General features: G+C 37.4%; 1 protein-coding gene across 4 annotated transcripts in view; it reads left to right on the top strand.

The window, feature by feature from the left end:
* The window catches only part of LOC140201250 (BRD4-interacting chromatin-remodeling complex-associated protein-like), a 50,479-nt gene extending 37,284 nt beyond the window's left edge, over nt 1-13,195 (top strand). For all 4 annotated transcript variants that reach the window (XM_072265031.1, XM_072265029.1, XM_072265030.1 and 1 more), the window contains 4 exons: nt 773-921; nt 5,185-5,279; nt 5,472-5,574; nt 9,619-13,195. In XM_072265031.1, the coding sequence (XP_072121132.1) occupies nt 773-921; nt 5,185-5,279; nt 5,472-5,574; nt 9,619-10,559 (1,288 nt within the window). In that variant the 3' untranslated portion in view covers nt 10,560-13,195. The remainder of the gene's footprint in view (nt 1-772; nt 922-5,184; nt 5,280-5,471; nt 5,575-9,618) is intronic.
* The last annotated feature ends 895 nt before the right edge of the window (nt 13,196-14,090 follow it).

The following is a 14,090-nucleotide window of genomic DNA, read 5'->3' as shown; positions in this document are numbered from 1 at the left end:
ATCTTTGATTGCCTTTATTCACTGCAATTTTTATCACAGTACACTGTTCATAAAATTTTGTGTAGTGCAATATTCACATTACGCATTAGTGTATTCTGTACGATGCATTACTTGCATCCACGTGTATGTTAGAACTTCTACAACAGTAATGTTAAAATTTCTTCATCAACTCTTGAATGAAGTGTTTCAAATTTGAACTTATGTGCCTTGGGGTGCAGTGATGGAAACAAGTTACACTGATATTGTCACTTTTCATCTGAAAAAAGAGCAGATCTTCAATCAGTCAGGCTATGTTGATTGAAAAGTTAAAGACCAAATGCTAGTATATTACCTGTGTCTGCTTATTGTAGTGATTTGATTTGTTAAGCTGGGCTGTTTTCCTCAAGTAGATGTCATGAGCTACTTGACATCTGCATGAAGAAAACAGTAGATTTTGAAGTATTCTTCAATATTTACTCCCACAGTATAATTCAGCTTCTCCCCATCATTTCTAAGCTGAAGTATTGCAGTAGATAGAGGGATAAGTTGGGGGTTTCTCCAGCCATTATTTTAACTTTTCTCTAAGCTGTTTCCTTTTATATTAACCCCAAGCATTTCATTGGTTAGTTATTGTTGTATGTGATAAAAACAGAAAATATCTTTTACTATTTCTGTTATTAAACAGTTACCATTGCTGTAAAATCAGCACAGCATATTTTTGAGTTTTAGATCCATAAACAAGTTTTTAAAAATCATGATTGAGAAGTAGTGTTATTTTATTGTTTTATATAAGGATTCTTCAGCAATTACGAGAAGAACAAAGAAATGTTCTACAACCTGACTATAAAACACCATTCAGGTCAAAAGAGGATGCCATGCAAAGGCTTCTGCCATATCATGTGTTTCAAGGGAAATTACCTTCTCAAGAAGAATTTCAGAAAGGTCAGTTTCCTGAGTATTTTAGTTTCATCTTTATATCAGATGTACCAAGCTTCTAATTTTATATAGCTACATGTAGATCTCTGGAAGTATTGGGGGCAGCAATATTTTGAATTGATTTATCCATAGCCAGCTAACCATCCTCTGTGCCATCATTAGTTATGCACTGCAAGGATCTCCTGTAGGTTATACTGTAAGTGCACAACAGCCTTTCATTATTGCCTGTAACTGAACACAGGGCATGAAGAAGTCATGAAATACAAATAAAGGAACTATTATTGCTGCATATTGCATATGATACTGGGTGCACTGGCATCAGTGGATAGTTGAGAGTGTATTTTTTAGATGAGGAGGTCTTTGGTCATCTTTGTTCTTAAAATATAAAGTTTTATAGTTTGATTTCTATACATATAAAAAGAAAGCAATCACACTTTTGTGAAGTGTTGTATTTTGGGAAGGTACAGTAAACCAGGGCAGAACATATACTGTGAATGACAGGACCCTGTGGAGGAACATGTGCATAGTTTCCTGAAAGTGGTGACACAGATAGGGTAGTGCAGAATGGCACGCTTGCCTGCATCAGATGTTACAACTGTACAAGATTTTGGTGGCACTGCACCTAGAATATTGTGTGCCGTCTGGTGGCCACACAATTGGGAAGATGTAGTTGCGTTAGAGAAGGTGCAGAAAAGATTCATGGGAATGTCACCTGGACTGGAGGGCTTGAGTTGTAAGGAGAGACTGGAGAGGCTGGAACTGTTTTCCTTGGTGTGACGGAGCTTGAGGGTTGACCTGAGAGGCTTATAAATCATGAGAGGCACGGATAAGATTGGTGGTCACAGTCTTTTTCCCAGGGTAGGGGAGAATAAAATTATAAGGCATAGGTTTAAAGTGAGAGGGGAAATATTTAAAGAGGACTGAAGGGCAATCACAGAACATGGTGGATATAGGAATGAACTGTTAGAGGTGATGGATGCAGCTACACCTTTTAAAAGGCATTTGGATGGATACAAGGATAGGAAAGGTTTAGAGGGATATTGATCTAATGTAAGCAAATGGGATTAGTTCAGGAAGGCACTTTGGTCAGCCTGAAGGACCTGTTTCCATGCTGCATGACTTTATGGCTTTTTCGGCATTGCCCTTTCAGTCTTAATATTTTTTTCAGTCTTGATATCGTTCAGTCTTGATATTTTTGTTACTCATTTGAATTTTTAAAAAAGCCTTTTCACTTGTTCAAATCCAGGAGTGCATTGAAATTTTTCATCACTCTTAGGATGCTACTTCAATTGTTTTAAACACTGCACTCTAAAGTGTTTGTTCTGCTTCAGCACTTCCCATGTTCATTAGGTTTATGTTTCTGTTTAAGTTTTCATGTTTCAGTAGTAATTTAATGTTTTGCCTGTTAATTATCAGGACGTTGGGATATGTCAGCTTTCAGATAATGCACCAAATTCCCAAATACTTTTTCTTTACTAATATTTTCATTAGTTCCTCATTCTCAATGGATCCTTGATTCTCAAGTATATTTGTCAGGTTTTGCTTAATTATTAGCATTTTTAAAAATAACTTTAAGGTAAAGTCCATCTAAGGTTCATTGGTATCAGTCAGTACTTAAACAGTCTGAGGATGCTTTGAATGTAGATTCATAAAGTTCTGAATGTAGATTCATAAAGTGGATGCTTTGAATGTAGATTCATAAAGTTCTGTAAGTCATCTACTTGTAGAATGGCATTGCTCTGGGATGTAAGAGTAGCAGATAATTTGGAGTAGCTGCTCATGTACATCATGTCTAAAGGCAGTCGAATTCAGATGAAGAGAAATGGCTTAATAAAAATTACTCAGCTGCCTATGCTGAAGATTCATAACAACAATTATAATTAAATTCATTACTTCCATCGATATGTATATTATGTATGGTATAGAGTTAATGAACATAATCTGCTCCCCCATTTCACTAGGATATCCAGATTTCTAGTAGGAAAGTTGCAATTTATGAGATGTGATTCATCTGTAATTTTAAAAAAAAAATGCGAATTTGCTATTCTTTTAAGAAATGAACCTAACAATTTTTAAAATATTTAAATTTCTTTCTTTGGAACAACGCTTAAATATTCCTGAAGTGTTACAGAATCATGTTATGGCTTTACGACAGTGATTTATTAATGGGTTTGGACCTACTTCTTGATATCTGATGTTCATACCAGCACTAACAATTGAAAATGGGCTCTCCCTGGTCTGGCACCTTCACAACTGTTTGAGTCAATTTTTAGAACAGCAGTATTTCTCCACGTGTACATTGTTGTTTTATGCCATATATGTGATCATATGATCATATGACTTCATTTCCTCCTTTGCACTGCTAGAGAGGTTAGTTTGTGTTCTGAGGAAAGAGCATTGATGATCACATTAAGAACAACTGTGCTCTTATTGCACTAAACTGGACTAGGATTCTGGTAAGGTAGCTCCTAATATCTTGTAATTTTTGGGAACCACTCTCTCCTCCCCACCTCCCCTAATAGTACACATTTGCCTCCAATTTGTATCCTGCTCCAATACTTTTCTGCTGATGTTCTCTCGCCAGATCTGGCTTTGTCTAGGCTGTATTTTTCTCAATACATTCTGTAGTGCACCAAGAAATATGTACCCATTGTATTATCAGAGACCTTATTACAATGTTTGTAGATTAGATTAGAATATGAGCACACTCAGTCCTCGTTTATTGTCATTTAGTAATGCATGCATTAAGAAATGATACAATATTCCTCCAGTATGATATCACAGAAACACAAGACAGACCAAGACTAAAACTGACAAAAACCACTTAATTATAACATATAGTTACAACAGTGCAAAGCAACACCGTAGTTTGATAAAGAACAGACCGTGGGCACGGTTAAAAAAAAAAGTCTCAAAGTTCCAATAGCCCCATCATCTCACGTAGACCGTAGAAGGAAGAAAAACTCTCCCTGCCATGAACCTCCAGCGCCGCAAACTTGCCGATGCGGCATCCTGGAAGCACCCGACCACAGCCGACTCTGAGTCAGCCCAAAACTTTGAGCCTCCGACCGGCCCTCCGACACCGAGCGCTTCCACCCCGGCCCCGGCCGCCAAGCAACAGGCAAAGCTGAGGATTCAGGGCCTTCCCCTCCGGAGATTCTGGATCGCACAGTAGCAGCGGCAGCGAAACAGGCATTTCAGGAGTTTCACCAGATGTTCCTCCGTGCTTCTCACATCTGTCTCCATCAAATCAGGATTGTGCATGGCATCCTACTTGACAGATAACCGATATTCATTCCGGAGTGGCCACTGCGCGCTGCGTTGCGCTGCCATCTTAATAAAACTGTCGTATATTATAGTAAATTATAGTAGAGATATGGAGATTAGTAATGACCCACCTCTTAAATGACCTGTATGCGGATGAACTTTCCATTGAATTATAACAAATGGCCACTCAACCATTTGTCTTACTGGTTGAGGAGGAGCTATCCAGCCTTATCCCAAGTCTACCTCCTTCACTGATGCAGCCTGACTTGGTGAGTTCCTCCCATTTTTGTATGTTGCTCAAGATTTCCAACATTTGCAGAATCTCCTGTGTTCATTAAGTCTGTGGCCCTGCAATTTACAGCTCCAGAGAGACATTCAGGTACTTTTTAAGTGCATTTAGAGTTTCTAGTTTTTCCATTCTTCAGGAAATGAGTTCCAGACGTCAACCACCCTAAGGATATTTTTTCCTTCCTCCTCTCTCCTCTAATCTTTTTAGTTTAAAACTATGCTGCCTGATTTGATCATGTCTTTCCCCCACAGAGCATATCACAATCACCATGAAGGGAAATAGATTTCTTCAATACACACTTTCCTCTGCGCTCAGCCTCTGTCTTACCAAAGTAAACAATCTCAGCATATCCAGTTCCTTTGCTCAGCTACAGTTGGCTTTTATTTTTGAATACACAGAGCTAGAATTTAGGAGTTGCTTCTTGCAAACCTTTTAACTTTTGAGAACAATTAATATGCTTGTTTGGAGTGATATAACAGAATAGGAAAAAAAATGTTTTTTAACACCAGGTATATGAGAGTGTGTGCAGACATTTGAATTTGATGCTGTACAGTTTTTTCTTTGAAGTCAGTGGAACTGAATGCCAGAGGGTGAGTAAATCCACTAGGAAGTGCTCTCAAATACCCTTAGTGTGATTGACTAAGAGTGAAAATTCCCTTCATTGTGCTTTGAAATTGACAATTATTATTATTTGTATTCATTTTTTTATCTAGTGGATAACGAATTTGAAGATGTCTCTGTGCAATTGCTAAAGCGGACTCAGATGATGCTGAGCAAGTATAGAAAACTGTTGTTGGAAGATGCAGTGGTAAGTACTATTAAAATGAGAATGTGTCTCTTAGTGTAGGTTCTATATTTCCCTAGTTGCAAAGATCTGCGGGAAAATACACTAAATGAAAACTAAAATAGCATTATCAGCATTTCACTATATAAGTAATTGAAAGTGAAGTTGAATATTACTTTGCTTAGTTATACTAATTTTTTATTTGCTTGGCTTTAGCGTGTAAATCCCTCTGCTGAAATGGTTATGATTGAACGAATGTTCAATCAAGATGAGAAAATATCCCTTATCCAAGACAAACGGTTTTCTTTGGAGGATTCTGGTAAGTGCTGTGGCACTTTTGACGACTGGTTATTTGTGTAAAAATATGCAAATTAAAAATGTATTTTAAAATATTTAATTCCATTAACAATGAAAAGTAAAAATATTGCTCAATGCTAATAAAATATTGCTCAATTCTAATAGTGCTGACTTTATGAACTTCTTTCAAAGTCTTGACTAGTCTTATTAAAGTTCAAAGTTCAAATTACATTTATTATCAAAGTTTGTATGCTGTATACAACCCTGAGATTCATCTTCCCACAGATAGCCACGAAATAAAGAAAACAATGGAACACGTTTAAAGAAAAACATCAATGCTCAATGCGCAGACAAAAAAAGAACAAATCATACAAACGGCAAAAAAATGACTGAAAAACACAGAATAGAAAGCCCCAAATCACAAAGGCGTCGGGAGAATCCAGACATGTTCAGTTCAGCACAGTTCAGTTCAATCCAGCGCCTCGACTCTCGCTATCTGCAGGCTACAGTGCTAGCCTGCCCCAATCAGAATCACACAAAATAGCAACAGAAAAGGAGTGTCCAGAAACCAGAAACACATCATAACGTGAACTACAGAGTTCAGTCCACAAGCACGTAGATTAAACCTTGCCCACGACCCGTGGACTCTGGCAGCATCGAGCGAGTGGGACAGAGACTGTTCATAGGCACCTTCCTCCAGGAGCAGCGAGTGATCACACGCAGGTAGATGGTGCTGAGCACCTGCCCGCCTTCTGCTCTTGGAATTACTAATGCTAATACTAATAATTATGTTAGGCTGCTGTTTATTGACTGTAGTTCGGCATTTAACACAATTATTCATACAGTTCTGATCAAAAAGCTCCAAAACCTAGGCCTGTGTACCTTCTTTTGCAACTGAATCCTCAGCTTCCTCACTGGAAGATCACAATCTGTGCAGATTGGAAATAACATCTCCACCTCACTGATAATCAACACTGGCACACCTCAGGGATGTGTGCCTAGCCTACTGCTCTAGTCTCTCTACACTCATGACTGTGAGGCTAGGCACAGCTCAAATGCCATCTATAAATCAGCTGGTTGAGTGGTGGTGTAGCAATAACCTTGCACTTAACATCAGTAAGACCAAAGAATTGATTGTGGACTTCAGAAAGGGTAAGAAGAGGGAAGACATGCCAGTTCTCATCAAGGGATCAGAAGTGGAAAGGGTGAGCAATTTCAAGTTCTTGGGTGTCAACCTCTCTGAGGAGCTATCCTGGACCCAACTTATCAATGCCATTACAAAGAAGGCACGGCAATGGCTATATTTCATTTGGAGTTTGAGGAGATTAGGTACATCACCAAAGACATTCGCAAATTTTTACAGAAGTATCATGGAGAACATTCTAATTGGCTGCATCGCTGTATAGTATGGTGTAGGGGGGTGGACACTGCACAGGATCGAAATAAGCTACAGAAAATTGCAAGCTCAGTCAACTCAGTTTTGGGTACTAACCTCTCCCACATTCAGGACATCTTCAAGGATTGTCCTGGCAGTTCCATCATTAAGGTTGCCTACCACACAGGGCAGGCTTCTCATTGTTACCATCAGGGAGGAGGTACAGGAGCCTGAAGGCACACACTCAGTGAATAAGAATAGCTTCTTTCCCTCTGCCACCAGATTTCCAAATGGAAACTGAGCCTATGAACATTGCCTCACTACTTATTTCTCTCTTTTTGCACTACTTAATTTCACTATATATATGTTTACTGTAATTTACAGTTTTAATTATTATGTATTGCAATGTACTGCTGCTGCATAACAACATATGTTTCCAGCATATACCAATGATATTAAACATGATTCTGATTCTGTTTTCTTGTAAAGTAACTGGGTAGAGGTTGATTATCCTATCTTTGCTAACAGTGGGAAAAATATAAACATCTAGTGAGGTCCTGAGATAATTGAGGAGCATGGAAACTTACTCTGTATGTGATAGACCAGGATAATCAACCACAGGGGATATAGATAACATGATCTGCCATGCATACAGTCAAATTTTCACAAACTATACTCGTTTTTCTAATTTCTGAAAATCATCTCAGGAGCACAATTAATGGAGAGATAAAAAAGATCCAGTTGCTGAGGCAGTGTGGAATGATGGGAAATTGGTCATAGATTCATACAACATGGTAATAGCCCCTTCAGGTCTAAACTGGAGGTCCTTGAGCCAGTCCACTTCAGAGATGGAGAGGGTCAACTTGAAATTCCTTGGTGTTATCATTTTAGAGGGCCTGTTCTGAGCCCAGCATGTAAGTGCAATGATGAAGAAAGCACGGCAGCGCCTACTTCTGTAGAAGTTTGCAAAGATTTGGCATGACCTCTAAAACTCAGACAAACTTATATAGATGTGTGGTGGAGGGTATATTGACTGGCTGCATCTTAGCCTGGTATTGAAACACCAATGCCCTTGAATGGAAAATCCTGCAAAAAGAAGTGGATAGGGTCCAACCTATAATGGGTAAAACCCTCACCACCATTGAGCACATCTACACGGAGCTTTGTTGCAGGAAAGCAGCATCCACTATCGGAACCCCCGCCACCCAGGTCATCCTCTCTTCTTGCTGCTGCTGTCAGGAAGAACGTACGGGAGTCTCAGGTCTCACAGCACCCAGTTCAGGAATAGTTATTAACCCCCAATCATCAGGCTTTTGAACCAGAGGGGATAACTTCACTCAATTTTACTTGCTCCATCTATTTGTTTGTTTATTATTATTTATTTAATTTTTATTATTATTGTTTTTTTCATTTTTTGTATTTTCACAGTTTGTTTTCTTTTGCACACTGGTTGCCTGCCCTGTTGGTACAGCCTTTAATTGATTCTGTTCTAGTTATTGGATTTATTGATTATGCCAGCAAGACAATTAATTTCTGGGTTGTATATGGTGACATGTATGTGCTTTGATAATAAATTTACTTGGAACTTCAGCCTAACTCGCCATGCCCACCAAGATGCCTATCTAAGCTAGATCAATTTACCAGTATTTAGCTCATATTCCTCGAAATCTTTTGTATTTTTTCACCTGTCTAAATGTTTGTATTTGCATCAATCACTTTCTCTGGAAGCTCATTCCATATACATAGTGAGAAGATGTTGCCCTTCAGGTCTTCTTTAAATCTTTCCCCTTTCACCTTTAACATATATCCTGAACTTCTTGATTGCTTTTTCCTTTCCTCAAAGGCTATGTGCAATCATCTTTTTTCTCACTGGCATTATTTTATACACTTCTATAAATAAGGTCAACCTTCAGTCTCCTATATTCTAAGGGATAAAGTATATAGCCTGCTCAACCTCTCCCTGTAACTCAGGCCCTTGGGTCCTAGTAACATTCTCGTCAATCTTCTTCGCACTCTTTCAATCTTCATGACATCTTTGTTTTAATAGAATGCTAAACAATACACAACACTTCCATGTGCAGCCTCCTATATAACATCCCACCTACAAAACTTAGTGTCCTGAATGATGAAAGCCAGCATGCCAAATGCTTCCTCACCACCCTGTTTACCTGTGCTGGCACTTACAGGGAACTATATATTTGTACTCCAAGATTTCTCTGTATGACAGTGCCTGCCTTCTACACTTCTGATTTCTCACCGTGAAAGAGTGCAAAGAATATGTCCGTTCAACAAAGCTAAACAGGTGCATAATCCTTATTTTCTGAACACTTTATTGGCACTCTAGCAATGCAATGCTAATAATACTACTGTTTGCCATCCTGGATTACAGGAGTAATAAGTGTTAAGTTTTCAAAAATATTAGAGATATTTGCAGGCCCTACAGATTTCATAGGACAATGACAATTTTAGAAAGTGCTTTATAAGTGTATTTAGCCATTCTGAGAGGTCCCCAGCTGCACAATTCCTATTTACTCATCATCGATTAACTGCTAGGTCAGGGACTTCTTTATTCTTACTAGACAAGCTGAATGCTACTATTACAACATAAGTTATTTTTTTTGCTGAATATCATTGTATTGATTTAATGTTATACTGCAGTAATCCTTATCATGTTTTCCTTCCTTTATTTAGATGGCTATTTGGCAAAGTTTTGTTGTTCCTCATCTGCTTGTGTAAAATCTGTTGCTGAAACGCAACAGTTAACTACTAATATGATGCCACACAAGTCTTCAAGCAGTCATAGTAGGCAGCCTACACCAGTGAATGCAACAATCAACCAAAAAAATGAACCTTCAAAACAGGTCCATTTAGCTTCCTCTGTGGCAGATGGGGTCAAAAACTCTTCCATTGACAGTCTCTGCATCGCTAAATCTTACAGCAGCAGCAAAGAGCTCAAATTAACTATCAAACCAGAGACAACTTACAGAGGTGGAACACAGAGTAAATCTTCAGAAATTCAAAAATGGTCTGGTACTGGAAAGGAAGGTGGTAAAAATAATGCTGGCTCTACGGCTGATTCTGTAGAGGTTCAAAGCACAAAAGTTTGTGAACCTGTTGTTGGAACTAACCAGATTTGTGACAGAGAAGAAAATAAGTTCAACACTGAGAAAAAGCACAGTAATTCTTGTGATAAAGTCACTGTAGAAAGTCTAATGAAGGAAGGCGAGAACCCTGTTATTAATAAAATAAATAATTCCATTAAATTGGAACATGATGAGGGTGACTCACAGTTGCCTTGGCATGACCCGTCACAAGACAAAAGTGCTAAAAATTCTAAGCAGCAAGAGTTTACATGTGTGCAAGTTAAAGATGGTAAAGAAGCTCAGTGTGACACATCGCTACATGAACATTTGGAGAGTGCAATCAATAGCATTTTGGATCTACAGCAAGCTCAGAAACCTTCTGATAATGTAACCATCAAAAATAGCTCACCTGAAGCTGAAACTCCTCATTTTTCAGCCTTAGCTCCCGTGGAGAACTACGTAGAAAAATGTATACCAGATCATAATGAAGGCATTAGAGAAACTGACTCCATCTTGGAAGCAGCAGTAAATAGCATATTGGAATGCTGATAATGTGACTGTGGAGACACTGAAATACAGTAACAGATTGTCAGTTGTACTCAAAACTTAGAGGGATGAAGATGGGAAAAGTAGCACATTACTGAATACTGAGAACAAGCTTTTAGTTTTTCTGGAAAGAGGATGAATGCAGTAGAAACTAGGAAATAGATTTATTTTAAAGTATGGTTAGTTTGAGCTTAGGAAGGTCTATTGTAGTTTGTACTTTGAAAATAATTATGGTGGCACAAGGTGCGCATTAAGTCATTTGTTTAAAAGTCGTCAAGAGAGATATTTAATTTAATTGCTTTTTTAAAGACTAATTTCATGTAAAGTGTACTCTTCAATTTCGAGAGTGCTTTTCAGTTTGTGGTAGAAATTTATGTTTTTTAAATTGATACTTTAATGTAAAAGTATTGTTTATGAGTTACTTTTGTCTTTCATATTATGTAAGATTTTTTTGAGAATTGAGTGCCAATAAGTTGTTTTGAATAGTTAATAAGAAACATTCCCATTTAAGTCAGTTTAAAACTGGAACTCTTGAAGACGAGGTGAAAGTCAACTTTATTATTGATTTTCCGTTTTAATACCACTATGATTATATAAGGAAGGCAACTTTAGGTCTTAAAGACTGAAACTGAAAGCACAGTGTGGGTGTCCATGCTGTGATTTGTCAAACTGTAGATCTAAAAAATGATTCCATTCCCATTTTGTGGACTTTTATTGTTTTTGTCTTGCACATGCAACTGTAAGCTTCCTTGCATAAGTGAAGAGCACAAAATACACCATTAGATCAGTTAGGCCTTACAAACTGACATCACAAGAAAAAAATGTCACTTATGAACTAAATGGTACAGTGTCTTTTAATTTAAACTCTGATTTGTGTAGTGTTCAGCTCTGGTCCTCCTTAGAAATGCTTTGTACACATTTTTAAAATATTTATAAAGATTTTTTGTAAAAAAAAACAGAAAAAAGGAAATGTCAAAGTTATTTTTGTTATATTAGTTCAGTACATATATATAAAGTGTGGTAAAACATGATCAGAGTGAATTATTAAGAAGTATTTTAGTTAGATGCTAATGAAACACTGAATCAACTTGTCAAATGAGCCAAAGAATTCAACAAAACTGATTTGTGTTGGTCTTTTAATTTATTGAAGATTATATGTGTATTCAGATTTGTAGCACTGCAGGCTAGTGGCAACCATTTTTCAATATTACAGTTTATTTGAATATTGTGTTGTAATTATTTATTTTGATATTCTTTGCATGAAAAGTAAGTGATAGGTATAACTAGATAGTACAGTAACATTAAGAATCTTTGAATTCTTAAATGATGGCAGAAAATTGGAAAAATTGTTTTGTGCTTTGGGGGTTATTTCTTTTAAAAGAAAATATGCTTTGTGAACATTTGTTTAATTGTTTTCCTGCCAAAGATGAAACATTCTTAATTTTGTCATGTATTTTTAAGGTTAGTAAATTGAAGATTTGTATACACATAAAGCAACAATAGTCCTTGAGTTGAATCCCCAGCCTTAATTAAAATAAACTAAGGAAATGGCATGTTTCATTGGTTATTAAATTTGTAAAATCCCCATTCATGTGAATTTCATTTGGAAATATTAAATATTTTGAAGGTGAGCTTTTCAATTGACCTCTTATCATTCTACTCAGGCTGTGCTGTGCATGTTGGAACTAGGTAATAATGAGCAAATTTTTTAATGAATATAACAAAGGAAAGCTGATTAAATTGGATATTCGGACTTAGTTGTATCTTAAGTGTCATTGCTTTAGATTTTAGATGGTTTACAACATTTTTTAAGGTTTAATGTGCACTATTCCTGCAGTGCAGTTGTAAGTATCATGGATGCCAGTGGCAATCCCAGTTACAGAAGGATGAAAGTGAACAGAACAGCAATATTCTCTGTTTGGTTTGTGTCCCTTTGTGTACTATACTGTTCTACTCTATGTTCTATGTTAGTAGAGAGTTCATAGCTCCCTGAAAGTGACTATATATGTAGGTGGATAGAGTAGTAAAACAGGGCATTTGTTATGCTTGCTTTCATAGATAAAAGTATAAAAGTTTGGATATCATGTTGTTGTGATACACAGCATTGTTTTGATTGCATTTAGATTATTGTATACATTTCTGGCAACTGCACTACAGGAAGGATGTGGTAGTAATACAGAGAGTGCTGAAGACATATCAGAATGTTGTCTGGAATGGGGAGGGAGGGCTGCGTTAGATAGGACGGATTATGTACATTGGGTTTATTCTCAATGAGATGTAGGAGGCTGAGTGATGACCACATAGAGGTTGATAAAATTATGAAGGGCATATATAGGATATACATCTTTCTTTCCCTCAGAACAGGGAGTCTAAAACTAGAGTGCACAGTTTTTACTGTTTACACATATCAATTCATTATAAATGGTTCATTGAGGTAGTACAAGGTTAAAAAAGTACAGAGTGCAGAATAAAGTGTTACACTTACAGAGAAAGTGCACTGCAGGGAGACAAGTGCAAGGTTATCGTGAAGTACATTGAGGTCAAAATTCCATCTTATTGTATTAGAGAACCATTCAATAGTCTTATACCAGCAGGATAGAAACTGTCCTTGAGCTTTGTGGTATGTGCCTGACGGGAGGGGAGAGAAAAGACAATGACTGGGGTGGGTGGGGTCTTTGATTATGCTGGCTGCCTTACTGACGAGAAATGTAGACAGTATGTGGAGGGGAGGCTGGATTCTATGATGTGTCCACAACTCTGTGGTTTCTTGCGGTCGTGGGCAGAGCAGTTGTCATACTAAGCCATGATGAATCTGGATAGGATACTTTTAATTGCATTGATAAAAAGTGGTGAGGGTCAAAAGAGACAAGCCTGAGGAAGTAGAGGTGCTGGTGAGCTTTATGGCTGTGGCAGCTACATGGTTGGAGCAGGACAGGCTATTGCTGATGTTCACTCCTGGACTCTTAGTATTGGGACAAATAGCCACTATGACTTGGGGAACCGGCTTCAAAATGAAGAAAAATGAAATAAGTGCGGCCTGTTTACCTACCATCCAAGACCAAATCAGAATTTCTGATGAATTGTTTAGTTTCAGGAAAAATAATCTTTTGAAACCCAGTAGACATATAAACTGAAATGCCATTCTCAAATACTTCATGAAATTTCCTCAGTTCTTTTATCAGTTGATATGTTACTTTTAAATATGTCTTTAAGAAATACTGATTAAAAGTTCATCTGAAGAAACGCCTTCACATACTAGCTGATCTTAATATTAAGTTTATTGTCTATTTTCTGTTGGCAGTTTCTATTCTGCTTTGACAAATTAATTTCAAACACTGAAGTTCACACACTTCTGATAAACTGACAGTTACACTGTGATAGTTGGTTTCTACCTCCTCAGAACCAGGTTGGTAATGTGAACTGAACAAAATAAAATTTGAAACTTAACAAGGCTAATTTGTGATACTAAGTACAGCCATATAGAGTAATATTCACTGTGCTGTCTGCTCTCCACCTGCCCCCCCCAGCTGCTTG

Source organism: Mobula birostris, chromosome 8 (genome assembly GCF_030028105.1).
Source record: "Mobula birostris isolate sMobBir1 chromosome 8, sMobBir1.hap1, whole genome shotgun sequence".
Taxonomy (NCBI): Eukaryota; Metazoa; Chordata; class Chondrichthyes; order Myliobatiformes; family Myliobatidae; genus Mobula; species Mobula birostris.
This window is presented reverse-complemented; position numbering and strand designations above follow the sequence as displayed.